The 19984-nt window shown below is 43.7% G+C and overlaps 1 protein-coding gene across 2 annotated transcripts; it reads left to right on the top strand.

Moving 5' to 3' along the window:
- The first annotated feature begins 2678 nt into the window (after nt 1-2678).
- On the top strand, nt 2679-15930 carry mmp15a (matrix metallopeptidase 15a). Of its 2 annotated transcripts, none has more exons than XM_086208229.1 (10): nt 2679-3399; nt 4534-4682; nt 6037-6156; nt 6241-6560; nt 7017-7178; nt 11003-11412; nt 11538-11676; nt 13376-13526; nt 13626-13741; nt 14370-15930. In XM_086208229.1, exons 1-10 carry the CDS (start codon nt 3268-3270, stop codon nt 14834-14836), a joined length of 2166 nt encoding a protein of 721 aa, XP_086064355.1. In that variant the 5' UTR covers nt 2679-3267; the 3' UTR covers nt 14837-15930. The 2 variants fall into 2 exon arrangements, with proteins under 2 accessions (XP_086064355.1, XP_086064356.1); XM_086208230.1 differs by lacking the exon at nt 2679-3399 and adding an exon at nt 4366-4393.
- Nucleotides 15931-19984: the final 4054 nt, after the last annotated feature.

Genomic DNA, 19984 nt, shown 5'->3' with positions numbered 1-19984 from the left:
AGAAACATTTTGAAATGGAGCATCTTTATTCATTTCTGGTGTGAAGGCTGGCAGGACGTACATTCTTCGATGAAGTTTACTTCTAGTTACTTGCTCCTTGGGTCGTTGTTTTATTGTTTAAACGTAGGAATTCCATTCGGACATTAAAATGTTCAGAAAACTCAGGGCCTGTGCTTGTCTCCTCTTCTTATTCATACCCTTCATATTTTCTCAAGTATTCCACATCTTTCATCAAAGTGTTTCCATTCAAGGCCAATGGTGAAGCTCAGGGATCTTCACATTTCCATCCATCCATCCATTTTTTTATTTTTTTTTTGCCGGGGGCGGGCTGGAGCTTATCCCAGCAGCCTTTGGGTGTGAGGCAGGGTACAACCTGGACGGGTCCCCAGTCCATCACATACAACCATTCACACTCTCACCTACGGTCAATTTAGAGTGTCCAATCAGCCTCGTCTCCACTTGCATGTCTTTGGACTGTGGGAGGAAGTCAGAGTACCAGAGAGAACCCACAGGGACAGGGAGAACATGGAGGCTCCACACAGAAAGAGCCCGTGCCTGAATTGGGGCTTGAATCCATAACCTTCTAGCTGCGAGGCGACAGCGCTGACCTCTGCACCACCGTGCTTACCTGAATCTTCACACTTCTTCCTCTCATTTCTTTAATAGTGTAGTATTTAACAGTAAGTATTCTTTCTAGTTTTGTTCTTACAGCGGGCCTCCATGCATTTGCAGTCATGACTGAGAGACATGATGATGACTTTCATTCCGCTGACGTAGACGCACCTCGGGTGTAGGAGTGGAGAGGATGTTAAACTTCATCTGTGTGGCCCAGCACGTGTTAACCCGCAGCAGGACTCTGCAGGCTCTCTCACTGTCACCTACACCTGAATGCATTAGAGTCCAAGTCACATTGCTGTTGCTGTGCCACATTGCACCTTATGGCGTGTCTTCAGGCAAGCTCATAAAAGCAGCCGGCTTGACCGCCATTGCCACTCAGTCACTGCGACACGAGGTAAGTGTTTTCATTTGAACTCCTGTTAGGTTTACCGATGTTTTAGGGCCTGAGCCCTGAACTGCCAAAATGTGCTCAAGAGTGCAACCTAGGTATCTAAAAAGGGTCACCACAGCAGAGCTGTCAGCCCAGGTCTGAAACCATCTACGTGCCTGTGACAAGCCCTTCAACTGCGCTGCACCCTCACGCACAAAGGGGTGCAGCGCAGTTGAAGGGCTGCTTGCAGCTGTTATTTGAGATAAAACTTACAGGTGGACGGAGTCCTCTCACAGATCTGCTGCCATGGAGGGCGTGAAATCAGATCCACCTCTCGTACTCAGACTGGGCCAGCAGGTCACTGTGGAGTCCTGGTTATTCAAGAACCATCAAGCACTAGGAAAGAACTGGCTCATATGAGGACCACCCCAGAAAAGGAAGCCTGACCAGCACCCTGTATTATAGCCCAGATAAATACCATTCAGAGTTCTAGTAGCAGACACATCTTTACATCAACTGTTCAGAGGGGATTGCGCCAATCAGGCCTTTATGGTCAAATAGCTGCTAAGAAACCACTATTAAGGAAAAGCAACAAGCAGAAGTTATTTGTTTGGGCCACAAAACATTAGGAATGGACAGTAGACCGGTACAAATCTGTGCTTTGGTCTGATGAGTTCCACCTGCCATGTCTGAGCAAAAAGGTGAATGGATGTTCTCTACATGCATGGTTCCAACAGTGAAGCATGGAGGACGAGGTGTGATGGTGTGGGGGGGCTTTGCTGGTGACAGTGTTGGAGATTTATTCAAAATTGGTGCTCGCAATCCACTACTGCTGAACCAGCATGGCTACCACAGCGTCCTGCAGCAACACGCCATCCCATCCAGTTTGAATTTAGCTGGACTGTCATTTATTTTTCACAGGACAATGACCAGAAACACACCTCCAGGCTGTGTAAGAGCTATTGGACCAACAATGAGAGTGATGGAGGCTGCGCCAGATGACCTGGCCTCCACAGTCACCTGACCTCAACCCAATCCAGATGGTTTGGGATGAGATGGACTGCAGAGTGAAGGCAAAAGGGCCAACAAGTGCTCAGCGTCTCTGGGAACTCCAAGACTGTTGGAGAACCATTTCAGGTGACGACCTCATGAAGCTGATGGAGAGAACGCCAAGAGCGTGCAAAGCAGTTATCAAAGCAAAGGGTGGCTATTTTAAGAATCTAAAATATGAACATGATTTGAGATTTCTCACTTTTTTGATTACTACATAATTCAGAATATATTTATTCATAGTTTTGATGCCTTCAGTGAGAATCTACAATGTAAATAGTCGTGAAAATTAAGAAAAAACATTAAATGAGAAGGTGTGTGCTAACTTAACAAATATGTATGTATATATATTTATATATATATATATATATATATATATATATATATATATATATATATATATAATTTCAAAGTCTTCCAAACCTTTTTTCTATTCTCATTAATCAACTTATCAACCGTACCATTAAATCAGCCTTTATTGTAGGACGCTAATAAAGGGTCAGCTGCAGTCAGAGGGTGTAAATCCCACCGACAGTGTCCCTCTCGGGTCGGCCTACAGATGGCACACACAACATTGCTTTCCGTCTCCCTGCGGTGTGTGTGTGTGTGTATGTTTGTAGTGTGTGTGTGTGTGTGTGTGTGTGTGTGTGTGTGTGTTTGAGTAGGAAGGAGGGCCCTCCTCGTTCAGAAATCTTTTATCAATGCACAGTTTTCTAATGGCGTTCACTGCGCACAGTGTTTGCGCTCCGCGGTAGCAGCCGGAATTCAGCCTGTGACTCCCCTAACTTTCTCGTTTGCTGAGCAGTGAACTTGAGTGCAGGAAGTGGACGAAGACGTGACCTTTGGGTTTTCTTACTGGACTCTAATCAGCCATCGTGGACCCAGGAAGCATCGCGAGGACTATTCCTTCTGTCCGCTGTATGAACTGGGACGAGACATGAGGTGGTGGATTCGGGCCAAATCACGTGTGGATTAGAAACATATCAGTGTATTTAATGCACTTTTATTGTTGTATGAAACTCCATTGCAGCTTTTCAAGTGTTCTGATGTGTTGACCAGGTAGCTCCTTTCCGAGCTTGTGTCAGTTTAAGAGGAAGGGAACAGAAACCGTAGACACTGCACTTTGTTCCGAGTCCCTGCTTGCAGCTGCCGGAGGAGGCTGTTTTTGTCGCCCCCCCCCCCCCCATCCCGCCACGACCCAGTGTTCTTCTGGAGGCCACAGGCAGCAGATGAGGAGGGAGATGGCATCCCAGCAGCTCTGGAGACGAATCCTAATCGCATCAGTGTCTTTATTCTCCCTGATCCTGTGCAGCGCAGTGGCACATGTCCCAGAGGAGGAGGAAGAAGGCTTCAGCGCGGAGGTACAGTCATTACCACAGAACACATCCACACGTTTGATGTCCTCCTGTGTGCTCCCAAACATCAAATCATCAGCTGGTTGCTCAACATGTTATCCTCCAAAATAACACAGGGAGCGTCATAACACATCACATCATATCCATTTTGTGTATTTCACACTGTTTAAAACATGAATTCTTGTCTAAACATAATTCCTCCTGCATTATATCACAATAAATACAATGAAAAGTCATTGTTCTTGGAATTTCTACTTCTCAGATGAAGGATGAACTTGCAAGATCAACAGAAGTGCTGAAACTGTGCTCTAAACATTCAGAGATGTGTATAAATACTGTCTGCTAAGTCAAACATGTGAGGACTTGGTGAAATTACAGTTATCATAGCATCAATCATTCAGCATCTGTTTCTCTTGGAGACACAGATGGTAAACAGAGACAAGTAGATTGAAAATATTCTAAAAGTGTTCTGCTAAATTCTTAAGAAGTCATGGCAGTGTTCATTCATTTCATTCTTTCCCTCAGGTGAGCAGTACACCTTCTCTGACATTAAAGTACTGGAAAATTGTCCTGCTATGCAGTAATGGACTCTTCCTGCTTTTGTGTGCTCACCCGAGGGTGTCTGTTGTGTGTGTGTGTGTGTGTGTGTGTTCACACTGTATGAAGGTATGAGCTCCAGTTGTGCTAGAGAGGACCTGTGGTGTTTTGTAAAGGCCTCTTGAAGTGCGGATCTTAAATCTCACTCGTCCTGGTTTCCTGGCTACGTGGCTCTACATGCTTTCTTTCTCTGTCATTGAATATGAAGGATGTGTCAGTAGAGTGTCAGCCAGATCATATCTGACCAAAATCTGAGGTATGCACATGCAGGACTGTGTGTTTATTTTGGGTTGCAGGTCTGATGTACAGTTTAATTATGATCCTGAGCATTTATCTGTTTCTCGTCCCTCTCTTCTCATCTTGGCTGTCAGGCACAGGATTGAGAGACCTGGAATGTTGTAATGTAAGCCATCTGGAGTCCGTCTCTACTCTGTGATTTAACTCCTCTAACACTTTTTTTTTTAGTCATTAGACACGTTTTGGCCTTATTATCCCAAGTTTCACCGTTTAAGTAAAACTTTTCTGTCACTTTCTTCTTGGCAGGCTTGGCTACGTCAATTTGGGTACTTGTCCCAGGCCAGCAGACAAATGTCCACCATGCAGTCGGCTCAGATTCTGTCTAAAGCCATCAGTGACATGCAGTGCTTCTATGGCCTGGAGGTGACAGGGGAGATGGACGTCGCCACTGTAGCGTAAGCGCCATACTGTTCTTTGGCTCTGGTTTTATTCTGCTGGATCCTTGATTCAAAGACATACAACAACACTAACACTTGTGAGCAGAGACTGCAAACTAAATCCAGACATCTTGTGGGATGTTTTGAAGTGTGTGAAGGGCTTATTTTTTTCATTTATTCTGATATTTTAAAGTCAGATCTCTTCGATGTATTCTGTGATGCAGATGGAATGATAGATGGCCACAAGACTCAGTTTTCAGCTGAGAAAACAGGATCATCAGACATCCTGAGGCAGTTCCTCTCAGAGCTGTGGATGTTAATATTACCACGGACTCTTGAGACAAGGCCAGAGTTTTGTATTACTGTAGTATTTTGGTTTTCAATTTTTCACTGTGGAGGCCATTTTTGTACCCTGACATTAAACCCCAGAAAATAAGGATATGTAATATAATGTCAAACATAGTGTATCTCTCATGACACAACACATTTGCTTTGTTTTCAAGTTTTAGTCTTTTTCATCGTTTTATTTCATTTCTCTCTGTTATAACAATACTTCACCCAAAAAGTACTCACAAATAGGTGTGTTGAGCTCACAAAGATTTTTTTCCCTTCCTCATTACTTCTTGGTGTCTTCAGAATGCAGAAAATGGCAGCCACACGTATTGTTTGTCCACATATGTTCACAGTTGCACAGAACCAGAATTGTAATGTAGTTTGTGGATATACGGAGCGGGTGCAGCATGGCTTAGTGGTAGAGCAACTGAAGGGTCGCTGGTTCGATCCTCACTTCCCCCGGTGACCATTTCTAAGTATCCTTGAGTAAGATACTGAACCCCTAAGTGCTCCTGATGGCCCTGTGACAGACTGGCGACCTGTGCAGGGTGAACCCCGCCTCTCGCTCAATGTCAGCTGGAATAGGCTCCAGGCTACCCCCTCCCCATGACCCTTGATGGATGAGCAGTATCGAAAATGGACGGATGGATGGATGGATGGATGGATGGATTACTTAGCATATGACTGGACAAAAAAGACAAGGATTATGAACTGGATTTTGTACTGTTAGCCGTCAGTGTCCTTTGCGTGTCACTTTTCTTTTTTTATATATATATATATACATATATATATATATATATATATACTGCAGTTTTTTATGCATTCTTGAGTAACAAAGAAGTAACGGGAGAAAAACGTCTTTGTGAGCATACATGTTTTGGATGGAATACTACTTTATATACTGCGTGCTGCACTAGCTGAGAAAAGAATCCTCTTCAGAAGAAATATTGTATTCCATGCATGGGCATCATTTTTACTTGCGTGTGTGTGTGTGTGTGTGTGTGTGTGTGTGTGTGTGTGTGTGTGTGTGGCTGAGCAGAGCCATGCGTCGTCCTCGTTGTGGCCTCCCAGACAGAAGAGCTGAGATGGATGAGGGGGCGAGGAGGAGACGCTACACTCTAACTGGACAGCAGTGGGACAAAGATCACATCACCTACAGGTTCAGATACACAGAGATGTTGAGACAATACAAACACTTTTTTGAAATATACTAAGTATAACTTGGTAACTTGTCTGGCATCAGTGTTGTGAACCAGCACATCCCCCCCTCGCTGGGAGAGGAGAGGACTTACGATGCCATTCGTAAAGCCTTTGACGTGTGGGGAAGGGCCACGCCGCTCACCTTTGACCAGCTGCCTGCTCAACACAGCATCAGCAACAGCAGCCAGGCAGAGCTTGCTGACATCCTGCTGCTCTTTGCCTCTGGTTTCCATGGTGACATGTCTTTGTTTGATGGGGAGGGGGGCTCGCTGGCCCACGCCTACTACCCTGGGCCAGGAATTGGTGGGGACACACATTTTGATGCAGATGAGCCATGGACACTAGACAACCAAGATCCAAAAGGTTAGTGGTTTGTATTTATGGGAATTGACCTCATGACCTTCTGACCTCCTGATCAACTTGCTTAGTGTGACAGGATCAGCAGTTATTTATCATCTTTCTTCAGAGCTCTATAATAACTGTGTGGCTCAGTGACAGCAGTCCTATATATGGGTTTGAATATGATCAATCAGCAAGTACAAGGTAAAGAATATTCCACACATGATCTGTGTGGTGATGTTATGATTATGTGGTGGAGAGGCAGATCCCGTATCAGAGCCACATTATAGACAGATTCATTCTACCTATTTGCAACTTTTGTTCATTTCACTTAGTCAGTGTTAAGAAGTGAGGTTTAGAGTTTAGACTTTTAGAAGGACTATGAATGAACTCAGTTCCAAGACTTCATGAATGAAGAACATGTCTGAATGGAATATTTGTGGCAAGTATCAGTCATATTAGTGCTGTCTACACTTGCAGGTGTAGATCTCTTCCTGGTTGCTGTCCATGAACTTGGTCACGCCCTGGGCCTGGAACACTCCAACAATCCCAGCGCCATTATGGCTCCTTTCTACCAGTGGGTCCACACACACAACTTCACACTGCATGAGGATGACATCAAGGGAATACAGTACATATATGGTGAGAAGGACACAGTGCATGCACACACACACACACACGTGCGCCCCCCCCCCCACACACACACACACACTTGAATCAGATGAGCTTATTCATCATTTTTTTAAGGTGGTTAAATGTTTGAGACCTCTACTGTTGTGTGTAGTAGAGATGTGTAGCTTTGTATCCTACAGTAGTGTAGCAAATCTGTGAACTGCATATGCAGAGAATATTCCGTCCATCCATCCATTTTCTGCCACTTATCCTCTTAAGGGTTGCGGGGGGGGGGGGGGCAGCCTATCCCAGCAGCCTCCAGGTGAGAGGTGGGGTTCACCCTGGACAGGTCACCAGTCCATCACAGGGCCAACACATAGAGACAGACAACCATTCACACTCACATTCATACCTACGGTCAATTTAGAGTATCAATCAGCCTAGACTCCAGTTGATGTCTTTGGACGGTGGGAGGAAGCTGGAGTACCAGAGAGAACCCACACAGGAACAGGGAGAACATGGAGACTCACACAGAAAGATCCCGTGCCCAAGCTGGGGCTCAAACCTGGAACCTTCTTGCTGTGAGGCGACAGTGCTCATGTGGCACCACTGCGCTGCCACAGAGAATAGTATTTATTTAAATTTTCACATACATTTTCATATAAATATGTCTTCATATAGATATGACTCTTGGAGGGCAGGTCAGGATGTATTTACTATGTTTTTAACATTTGCTACGTTGGCATCCTAAAATGCTCCCTGACGAACACACATAAGCATCATCCAATGAGAATACAGAGAGGGCAGTTTCCTTGATTAACCTTGATTGTAGTAAAGCAAAACTTTACCAGGAAACTTTTTTAAACTGCTGCATCACTTCTCTTTGACTCCAGAATTCAGAAAAAGCTTTAACCAGCTGTATGCTCAGTAATCCACATACCCTCGGATTTGTGCTAAAAACAAACTATCACCCCAGTAACTGTTTGGGCAGCTTACCCACACACGTGTAACCTTTTCAGGGCTACACAAACAGAACGTCCATTTTTACTGTTATCTTCCATTCCTGTCACAGACACACAAACCCCATCAGCCAGTGACAGTGTGCAGGGAAATTCTGCAAAAGTAGTGACCTCTGAATTTTAGATGTTTTGGTGTGATGCTCTGTACTTTGAGGTTTTATCACACTTGGTGACATCTCAGCTGTGAGTCAGAAGAAGACGAGCAGCCTTGTGAAGAAGAGCTGTATTGTGTTCATACGCGCACGCACATACATGTGCACACACACATAAACACACTTATGGTATTTCTGTCTTTGTGAGGATCTTCATCCACATAATCCATTACAAAGCCCCTTAACCTGAACTTTATCATCAAAACTAAATCCTAACCTTAACTCTAAACCTAGTCTTGACCTTGAAACAGCCTTTTAAAGTTGTCAGGAGCGGCCAAGATGTCAAGTCAAAGTAAAAATCTCCTTACAACATTGGTGTTTTCTCAAGGGTGGTGGTTCCGACAAGAATAGAAATACATGCAGGCACAGACAAACACACGCACACACACACGCACACACACATACACACGTCATCTGTCAATTAACAATACCGTCATTCACCCACAAAACACATGAGGACATTACAGCAGCATGCATGACATGCTGTTCTCAGTAAAGTTCGTCTGCTGCCGTTGTGTGCAGTTGGCTTTGTGAGTGTGTGTGTGTGTGTGTGTGTGTCTAAAGTGTACTCTGTGTCTTTGTGTCTCTCCTTAGGCTGTCTGTTAATGTGCAAACCTGAATAAGAAAGACTGAGTTGTGATTTTATTTTGCTTCAGATCAGTTTGTGGCTTTGCAGCGAGTTTCATGTTTTTTCCATTCAACCACATTTATTACTATCCATTCCTTTCACAAGATTAACACCAAAAATTCTTTTTCGCTTTTGCGATGACGTTTATAGTTTCCCTCAGTGAATAGTTTTTCCACAGTCAGGGTTTTGGTGCTGTGCCTATATACAGTATTTTATAACGTAAACTAGAGTTTTGACCAGGAGGTCATCTCCTTTTCAAAGGAAGATGAGAAAAATCTGTTTCTGCTGTAATGTAAATGTTATGGCACAAATTACACAGTAGTCCCTTTTATTAAGCAGATCTGAGGAGTTGGGTTAGAGGACAGCTTTGATTCAATGAGAAAGAAAGATCAGTGCATTCCAAATAGTGACAACGCAGTATAAACTTTGTTGGTAGAAATAAACATATGGTTTCCTTGTGGAGGTTTTTATGTAAGAATCTGGTGATTGCAGTTTTCTACCCCTCAACTTAGTTGTTTTTTTTTTTGGCATAGACGCCTTTATTTTACAATAAACTGACAGGAAAGAAGGGAGAGAGGGGACTGTGCATTCATGCAGCAAAGAACCTCCAGCTGGGATTCAATCTGAGGTCAGCTGCCTATGTGACATGCGCTCTTAACCACTCGACCGCCTGAGCGGGTCCATCTTAGTTTTTTACTAGTCCTCTGTTGACCTACAATTAAACCTCCCCATGAAGGTGAGCTTTGCTAGAAACTACTGTAGATCGCTTGTATAGTCAGTTACAGTGTAGTGAATATTAAATTATATTGAGCAAAAGGTTTCTTCAGCAGCCATAAATTCTTCTCTTTTTTTTTTAAACAAAAAGGCAAAAACATCTCAAGTGAGCGTAAAAGATTTGGACGGAAGCTGAATAAATTCTGTTTTTGTTTGTGGTAACGTGTCAACATTGGGTTTACAGCTCCTCCTGCTGCCCTCAGTTGGCCACAAAACAAATTACTGCTACTCATAGATGGGACAACATTTTCTCATCAAGATTGCGAAAAGGCAGCGACGTCTGGCTTAATCAAACTGGGTCCAGGGGTTAAATTATGAGGCAGATTCCATTTGACATAGTGAAAAAATATTTTTCATTTGTTTTGGCTGAGGTCTTAAGTGGAAGGCCTGTCTGTCAGCAAGATGATTGCCATGGCAGAGGTATGTGCTTTTTGAGTCTGCTCGAGTGTTTTTCCTCCTCCTAGTGTCAAGTCATTAGAACAGTTTGTCTCTGGGGAACTTGTAACCTTCAAGCATTTTTTTCCCTGTAATAAGTAGTCTGTTATTAGTGGCTTGTGAGCTTAGCAAATCTTCAACATGGTACACAAGATATATAGATGTCATAATTAATACTAGAAAAAGCAGCTGTTTTTCTTCAAGATGATGTAAACTGGCGTGTGCCTTGATGGACTTCAGTAAATGTTGCAGGTGATGCCTCTCTCTTCACAGAGGTGGATGAGTCACTGTCCAGCATCAGCCCTGATATATTCTTAGCAGGAGTTGCGTGTCAGTGTAACTGTATCTCTCCTGCCCATCAGCTGTGTCCATATTACATAACCATATCTGTGTTTTCCTCTCTTAGCAACCAGCAGAGCTGACTTTTCCACAGTAGATTAGGTGAGTTTATAGCCACTGTAGCACAAAATGGAAAACTGTCGTCGTGCGAGGAAGTGATTGGAATATTGAGGAGAGTATAAAAACTGTATTGTGTCTAATACTGCACAGAGCAGCTGGTGAAATGAATTTGGTTTGAATTTTTTGTTGCCATTTTTTGCCTTCATTTGAGAGTGAGCTTGAAGTGAGAACGGAAATGTGGGTGGGAGAGTCAGGAGATGACATGGTCAGCCAGCTGGGATTCATTTTCACCCATGTGGTACACACCCTAACCAATCAGCAATCAGGCTGCATCCGGAATTCACTGCATTGTAGATGGAAATGGTTTTGGGTTTTAAACAAAGAGAAGTCACGCTCTCTTGACTCTGTTTTTTAGTAAACCTTAGGATTTCATCCTTCCTCTCCCAGGTCCCCCTCTCATCACTGATGCTCCACCCACCTCTCCACCTGCCCCCGACGAAAACCCAGACAGTGAATCTCCCACCTCCCCTTCTCCTCCTGACGATGAACCCACCTCCTCTTCTCCAACTGTGGCCCAGCCTGAATCACCGAACCCAACTGATGGTCGACCAGACCTCCCAGCCCATCCTGAGCCGAACCCTGACCCTACCTCACCCCCTGTCCTCCCCACTGATTCCCAGCCAGACCCAGACCCTGTCACACCACCTGTTCCTCCTCCTCCTCCTCCTCCTCCAACTCCACCACAGCCACCTGCTCCCCCCCGGCCTCCCAAGCAGCCAGACAACCAGGTCCCTGATATCTGTGATGGGAACTTTGACACAGTGACCATGCTGAGGGGGGAGATGTTTGTTTTTAAGGTGAGAAACATAAAATCAAGAGTTTGCTGAGACTGTAGTGTGTGGTTTTGTGGTAGGGACGTCCCAGCACTTTGCAGCAGTCATTCCAGAGAAAAGCTGAAAGATAAACTTGGTCATCTTTTTAGGGACGCTGGTTTTGGCGAGTTCGAAGGAACCGGGTCCTGGATAACTATCCCATGCCCATATCCGTTTTCTGGATCGGTCTGCCAAATAACATTGATGCAGCCTACGAACGGCATGATGGCAAATTTGTCTTCTTTAAAGGTATGTTATAGCTTTGTTCTACAATGCTAACCCTAGCAGACACATGCTGGGCAGACTGTGTGGCGTTCTACGTCAAGACCTTGTAAGAATATATTTTACAATTTAGCTACTGGCTTTAGGGCACAACAAATGGTTGGTTAGTTTCCACTTCTCACAGTGACTTTTAGATGTAACCAGCATGGAGCTATTTAAGAGTTTACTCTATAAAGACAGATTGGGCAGTGAAGTACAAATCTGAGGTTTAGCTTGAACTGGTTGAGCTAAAAGGAAATGTAAACTCAGCGTTTTGTTTCCAGTCTTGCCTGATTTCCAAGGAGATGCTAAGAATTTAGCACAGCTGTAACTCTTCATATCAGACGCATACAGTACACACACACACACACACACACACACACTTGCAAATGCACACTCTCTCACACACGGATAGACAGATGCACAGACAGTTATTTTAAAAACGTTTGGTGAAAAAAACAACTCCCAACTCACTTTTTAATCGTTCTTCCAAAACGGCTGCAAAATTAACCATTGAGTTTGTGTTGGTGTAGTGTGTGTGACTGCATCATTGATGAATGTGTAAGTGTTCGTATTAGTGTATGTGCTGAATTTCATTGGGTGTCTTGAATGACGGCTGTGCAGCGTGACAGCTGCTGCTGGCCCTGTATGACGGGGCCGGCTAAGCCCCAGAGGCCTCCAGAGACGAATGGAGGATTGCATCAGCCTTCTAAGCACCACACTTTTCCAGATGTTACTAGATGCAGGACTTTCACTTTAATAATCTGGCCATGAGGCAGTTCATCCATCCATCCATCTATTTTCTATCACTTATCCTATTAAGGGTTGCGAGGAGGGGCTGGAGCCTATCCCAGCAGCCTTCGGGTGAGAGGCAGGGTTCACCCTGGACAGGTCACCAGTCCATCACAGGGTCAACACATAGACAGACAACCATTGGCTCTCACAGTCACACCTACGGTCAATTTAGAGTCTGGATTAACCTGGTCTCCTCTTGATGTCTTTGGACTGTGAGAGGAAGCTGGAGTACCAGAGAGAACCCACACAGGCACAGGGAGAACATGCAGACTCACACAGAAAGATCCTGTGCCCGAGCTGGGACTCGAACCCAGAATCTTCTTGCTGTGAGGCGACAGTGCTGACCACTGCACCACCATGGCCATGAGGCAGTCCATTTGAATATTTTATGCTTTCTGTAGCCTTTGATCACAAATGTAACCCAATAGAAGAACTCTGTTGATATACATTTCTGTTGGTGTCATTATTTGAAGCAGAGATGTTCTGCAGAGATCCCTGGGGAATGTACTCATTAAGTTGGACCCTAAACAATTTAAGTAGTTGACCAAACTTCTGATCTAAATGATTGACCAGCATTTCAACATGAGTGTGCACTGTGGCGACGCTGTGGCGCTCTGGAACCGGAGGTGGAAATTGGCTGAAAGTGCACCAGAAGGCCACATACGTAAATGGAGGAAAATGAATATTCTGCCAGCCATTTCTACCTTGCCTGTCCTTTCTGCTCTACATTCAAGCACACTGGACCAAACCCTGTGACATAAGCCATGTGTTTTCACTATCACACTCTCTCCATCTGCCTCTGCTCTCTCTCTGCCTCTCATATCCTCTCTCAGCATGGTGACTTGAACTTTGAGAGCTGGCTTTTTAGTGACATGTCTGGTTATCCCTGCAGATGACAGGTACTGGGTGTTCAGAGAGGCGGATGTGCTGCCGGGATACCCACAGCCCTTGCATGAGTATGGCCAGGGTGTTCCTCAATACAGCATCGACACTGCAATCTGGTGGGAACCCAGTGGATATACGTATTTCTTCAGTGAAGACAGGTAGATTACACACACACACACACACACACACTTCAACAATTCCCTCTCAGTATTTTAGACAAAGCTCTTTGAGTCTGGATGGATATTGTCTGTGTGTAGGTACTGGCGCTTCAGTGAGGAGACTAGGACTACAGATCCAGATTTCCCAAAGCCAATCAACAGATGGGGCAAGATCCCTCTCTCACCCAAAGGAGCCTTCCTCAGTGATGACAGCGGTAAATTATTACTCAAAATAATTGGAGCAGTGACAGGATTTAGGCAGAGGGAATCTCTGAATCACAAAAGCTGTTTGTTCCATGCCATGATTAGTGTCAAGATGGAGGGGAAAGGAGGGAAAGAATGGGTCGCTCAAGGGGTGAATGGGGTATGTATAAGATGGAGAGAGGAAAAAATGACATTTGAGAATGTGGAAGTTGGAGCAAGTCAGGCTGGGTGTGTGTCGGAGAGAGAGAAAGAGAGAAGGCAAGAATGGGAACTCTGGTTTGAGGCTTTGGCCCATCATCTGGTTTAGAAAATTAGATTTTGGGCAGAGTAGCTCTTCTGGAATCCATCCAAATTGTTGAAGTGGTCAGAACCACGTTTACACCCAGAAATATAAGACTGCTTGCGGTCCTGCATGAAGGCAACACATCTTATTGATTTACTGATTGATGGTTATAGTGTGATGTGAATATATTTAAAGCATGATCTGATATCAAATCTATTAGATAGAGATCTGGCCCTGTGAATGTTGGTGAAGGGGAAATGACTAAAATGGCCCCTAAGGCATTTCTGTCTACTTTTTGTAAACTAGAAGCAGCAAAAGTATTTAGAACTAATGCAATGTGTCTGTCTCCCATGCAGCATACACCTATTTCTATAAAGGCACCAGTTACTGGAGGTTTGACAATCGCAAGTCAACAGCAGACAAAGGGTACCCTCGCTCCATCCTGAAGGATTTTATGGGCTGTGTGGATGTCCCCCAACCTCACCCTGATGCTGACACTGAGCAGGAAGCTACAGAGAAACCAGTCAACCCTTCAGACAGAGGTCAAGATGAGCACAGGGAGCCGGACAGAGGCCAGGATAAAGATCCTGAAGAAGATGAAACCTCAAACAGCCCAGAAGATGACAAGGAAAAAGAGGTGAATGTGGTTGTGACAATGGCTGACAATGAATCCAAGGTCATGACCTTGATCATGGTGACTGTTCCACTGGTGCTCATCTTGTGCATCCTCGTCTTAATCTACGCAATCCTAAGAACTCTGCAGAACAAAGAGACTCCGAGGGCCTTGGTGCACTGCAAGCGCTCAATGCAGGACTGGGTGTGATGGACACAAGTAGAGATTGAACACAACGCTATCATCGACTGGTATTGAAATGGTGGCACAGTGGAAAGAGACACAGTATCTTAGTCTCTGAAAGCCCTTGAGGAGTTACCTCGCCATCCATCATTGTGTATTCCTGTATGTGACATAATGCAGAAGAGGTGAAAGCTGGTGCCTGTGGAGCTTTTCTCCAGCTTCCTGCTGGCCTGACGGAAGTGTTTCTCCTGTGCCTTTGTCTAGTTCTGAAAATGTACTCATCACATTAAGACACATTAGAAAGGCCTTTCTGTCTTTTCTAATTATACACAGAAGGGACAGATTTGCTGTGTAAATGTAGACTGAGTCAGTAGTGCACATACATTATGAAGAAGTACAAATCCTGTACATATACGCAGTTACTGATACATTTGTTTGAACCAATCTTAACATTTTTTGCACTTTGGATGTTGTTCATTGTTGTTGTTGTTTGCTGAGGTTGCTTCCCTGCAGATGTCCGTGTGTGCATGTTTATGTTGAGCCAAACTCTACAAATACTAGCAGGGCGAAGCTCTGACCAGCACAGGAATGTGTGTGTCTGCCCATCTCCCACTGAGCCAATTATGTCTTCCTTCTCTCACACACACATATGCACATTGTCACATGATTTCAAATCCCCCTCAACTGTTTCATGCATACATGTCCACACACAGAGCCCTCTTGGCACATAGTTGTTACACACAGACTCACAGGCTCCAGCCTCCCCTCCTCCCACTACCAGAACTGCTCTGACTGCACCACTAAAACACAATCCCAGCGGAGCAATATTCATGGACCACTGGTGCCAGGGCTGGAATGAAATACAACCCTTTATTCACTTTTGATTCTGAAGAATTGAAAAATTTGGTATTTTTCAAATTGCACATTATTGCTCTGTACTCTGTCCGTACTCGACCTGTGAAGAGACAACATGCTGGAGCTTTTTGTCCTCTCTTTATTTCCTGTTTTCTCTTACTTAAGATAAATAGTGGATTATAATTAGGAATGTAACAGAGGAGACTGCAGGCTAAAGAGGCTGGTTCTGGTTTTCATTAGGACCACATGTTGCTTATTTAGTAGTGTCGGGGGGTGGGGGGTTAGGAGAAGGGGAAACGAGAGAGAATGAAATGAGGGAAAGAAATAAACAGTGGGGTGTAGGGCTGTTGCAGCATTTCAAGCGTTGGAAAAGGAGGAGCGAGGGATTTTTGGGGAGGGGCAGCGCTGGCGTTGTGCCTCCTGACCTAGATCGGTCAAAGTCCACTCCTCCTTTTCATCTCATCTTGTTTTCACTCTACTTGTTGCCATAAGCTGGAGATGACTCTCTGTGCTCCCCCCTTCTCTTCCTCTATCTTTCTGTCCACTCCCTCTTTTCCTCTGTATTTCTTTCTTTGTTCCGGTTTCATTGCTGTACCTTCTGTGCTCCCACATTTATTCATTTTCATCTCCAGGCCTCTTGAAAATAAACTCAACGACTGTGGCTCCCTCACATCTGCAGGATGTGACGCGCGCGCGCCTGTGCATGCATGCATGCATGCGTGTGTGTGTGTGTGTGCGTGTGTCTTCATCTGGCTCTTCTTTGCAGAAAGCCTAAATTCACACACTACAATCATTTGCCTTTGCTTCATGTGTGCCTTTGCCTTTAAACTGTGCTCTGTTTATTTTTAGCTACTCGTGCCTTTTTCTGTGAATTGGGGGAGGAGTTTGATTTTTACACAATAAATGCTATGAGTGAAGTCTTCATTCTTCCATTTTTTATTATTTGTTTTGTACATTTTTGTGCTCTGGATTTTGTCAGCAGCAGTAGATTAATGCAATAATATCAATGCATGCAGGGCATGTTCTTAGGGCCTGTACACTCCTGTGTATAGTATGTTAACACATTCACAATAAAAGTCACAGGTATAAAACCTCACAAGTCTCTCTTTTTGCTCTTTTTACACAATGTTTAAGTAATCAGCTTCAAATTCTTTGTAACTAAACACCTCAAACCAGCTGTTCAAATGTCAAGTTGAAGGTTGATTGTTGTTTTTACCACAAGAGGGAGTCTTTGCTCCTAGCACTAGCTACAAGCTTGGAACGTTTAAATAATTCAAACACAAAAGACATACAATAAAAAAAAAAAATAATTGAAAGTGTAACCTGTGGGCCATTCTGGTAATGTGGTGCAAACTGCTGTATTTGTAGTAAAACTTGAATTCATAGTTACTCAGATATGACTAAATGTAATGTTAATTTATAGTTATTTGAATACTTAAATAAAAGAATCATCAACTTTGAGACCAGTCCAAGCAGCTGAATTCAAAATACAACAAATGTCAAATATGACACACGTAACTTTTGTTAGAAACGGCACTGACAGATGTTGATGAAATCAATAGCTTGTGACACAGCACCTAAGGGTTACCAGGACTGAGAATATTCACTAACATCTTTGTCGTCGTAGCAAATTTTCTGAGAGGAAATAACAACTGTGCAATCAGGTTTACATATGATATTATATAAGTGACATACAAAATATACAAACAGATTCAAGTTCATGTAATCTCCACCTGTTGCACAGGTACTTCACAAACTATACGTTGAGAACTGAAGTGCATTTGCTGATTCGCCTTCCGAGCCTCCTTTGAATATGGGAGATGGAGTACTTATCTAGTTTCATCCCTAACTTTTACTAAAGTAATAGATGTATTTTCTGCATAGATCATATGTACTGTGTGCTCTAATGTGTGCAGCAGTTCCCCGTGTGATCAAGGGGGTTAAGTTACACAGAGCACCTTCCTACATGCCTTTGTGTCAGCGTTAATCAGGATTAGCTCCCATCACAGATCATCTACAGCAGCTTTACCTCTGCCCCTGCTTTCTCTTTCTCCTTATCTTTCTGTTTTCTGCCCTCACTTCACACCTATATTGAACATTGCTCTTATCGGTGTCACAATATGTTCATTGCAGCACATTCAATAAACATTTTACATTAAAATTTCCCAACAGCTAGAGACAGATGTTGAGTTTGCATATCCTCCTCTAATCCACTGTCTTCCTGTCCTTGAGACTTTATCCTAACTACCCATCCTCTGTCTTTATCCAGATGTTCAGTTAGGATTGAGGCCAGCATCTTGCTGCCACATTCCAGCCAAGGGTCTGTTTCATCGACCTGTTCTCTGAGCTTATCCTGTGCTGAGCTGATAATGAGATCTGCCTCCCGCCTCAGCACCACCATCCATTCTTCTACAGCTGCCAGTCTCCAACACCCCAGCAGGCCTCTCAAAGCAGGGTGACCTGCTGGACCTTCTGGAGATTTTCTACCAGTGTGTTAGGATTCCTGGGGGGCTACCAGTACAATTTACACCCAAAAGTCACACCTGCCCATGAAGATGTGTACAAAAACAACTTTTTCTGGGCACCTTGTGTAAGTTTAAAATTGTTACATTGATAATACTACAAATGTGCCCCACTGTGTTAATCTTTGTCTCATTTCACATCAGCTATTCATAAGGAAAAGATGGAAAGATGGAAATCTGGGTTTAACCAGTTAACAATGTGATGACTTTAATAGGGTTGTTTTTTTAGCCATGGGTTGTGATAACTTCCCAACAGTCCACACTGGGTTCAGACCATGTTAGATGTCCTTGGTGTCTGGATAATGAAGCCTTCTACTTGTATCCCTGACCTTCCATCAAACTTATAACATTGTTGTTGCCATGTCAAAGCTTTCATTTCCCCCTCAGGATGAATTCAGATCTATTTGTTGACCTCCTGACCTTTTAGACAGATCCATCATCCAGAAAAAAACACTTGTGGCTAAGATTTTGAAGATGAGGAACAGTAATTTTGTTGGCGAACAGACCTCAGTGTAGTACAAATCACTAGCATGACTACCTGAGTGAAGCTGCTGGCCTGCCTGTGCATCTACTTGTGTTAACTGTGCTAGCGACACACTCAATTGTAGTTGTTGTTTTTGTCCTTTATCCTTACGCCAAATCATGTGCTTTGGGTACTGACGTTTCATTCCAACAGTTCAACAGAGATATTTAATGGTTTTGAGTGACATAGTCACAGCTGGCTCAGACAGTAGTAACAGACAGTCTGTTCTGGTCCAGATTGATTTGTATAACAAACTACCAGTATATTGCAATAAAACATCAGTTCCCAAAAGATAATCCATCTGACTTTGTGATCTCTGACTTTGCATCTGTACAGCCACCATAATGCTGGAATACAGAAATTGATAGGGAAATATTGGGACTTGATGGGTAGGAAATTTACAGTGTCAAAGTCTCCACAGGACATATTGAATGACCTAAATTGTGCACTGATGCTTCCTGTTGGTTAGTAATGAAACCTTGGCTCTCCACAAAATGTGACAAAGGCAGTAAGGATGAAAAGGGGACAGAACATTGTCATCCCTTCATTTCATTTGTGCCATCATCTTTTCAAATTTTTCAATCTGTTCATCTGGTTTATATCAAAATAACTAAACAAGGAATGTACCCAGCTCATAATTAAAGAAAATACTTACTTAAGTAAAGTAGATTTGATTTGATTCAACTTTTTTTAATTGCAGGTCTTTGAGGACATGATATTAGATAAACCATTGGGGCATCATAGCCTACAGACTTCGCAACTGGCTAATTAGCTTTACCTACCTCTCTGTCTCTTCCTGTCAGTCAGTCATTTACTGAGGATAAAACTGTAATGAGGATGGGATGGAGGCAGGTGAGAAGGTTTAGGACAGACTGCCGGATGACCCATGAACCAAAACAAAAGGCATGTTACAGAAAATCCTCAACTCCTCTTTCATGTTAGTAGGCCTAAATCAACATGAGAACACAAACACAAACACACGCACACACACACACGCACACACACGCACACACACACACGCACACACACACACGCACACACACACACAGATGTCTAGAGGTAAATCCTGACGTGAACTGGACTCCAACCGAAAAGATCAATTTTGAATAATGCAAGTAACATTTACACTTTCCATTGCAAATCCCTCCCACAGGTTGTGTGAGGTGGTAGGAATCACTCTTGCCTGTTGTTGCTTTTCTTCCTTGGCAGGGGTAATAACTCCTTATATGTCCTGATGATGCGTTACTCATCCGTTAATCTGCAATAGCTCACAGT

Source organism: Aulostomus chinensis, chromosome 7 (assembly GCF_037954235.1).
Source record: "Aulostomus chinensis isolate RoL2024-O1b breed Wild chromosome 7, RoL_Achi_v1.0, whole genome shotgun sequence".
Taxonomy (NCBI): Eukaryota; Metazoa; Chordata; class Actinopteri; order Syngnathiformes; family Aulostomidae; genus Aulostomus; species Aulostomus chinensis.
The sequence above is the reverse complement of the archived record's forward strand: the minus strand, read 5'-3'. Positions and strand labels throughout refer to the sequence as shown.

What these genes read in the sequence shown, in the direction of transcription:
- mmp15a (XM_086208229.1), top strand. Translation starts at nt 3,268, where the DNA reads ATGAGGAGGGAGATGGCATCCCAGCAGCTCTGGAGACGAATCCTAATC. An exon ending in AAGAAGGCTTCAGCGCGGAG is followed by an intron (nt 3,400 to 4,533) that starts GTACAGTCATTA and finishes TCTTCTTGGCAG; the next exon opens with GCTTGGCTACGTCAATTTGG. An exon ending in AGACAACCAAGATCCAAAAG is followed by an intron (nt 6,561 to 7,016) that starts GTTAGTGGTTTG and finishes CTACACTTGCAG; the next exon opens with GTGTAGATCTCTTCCTGGTT.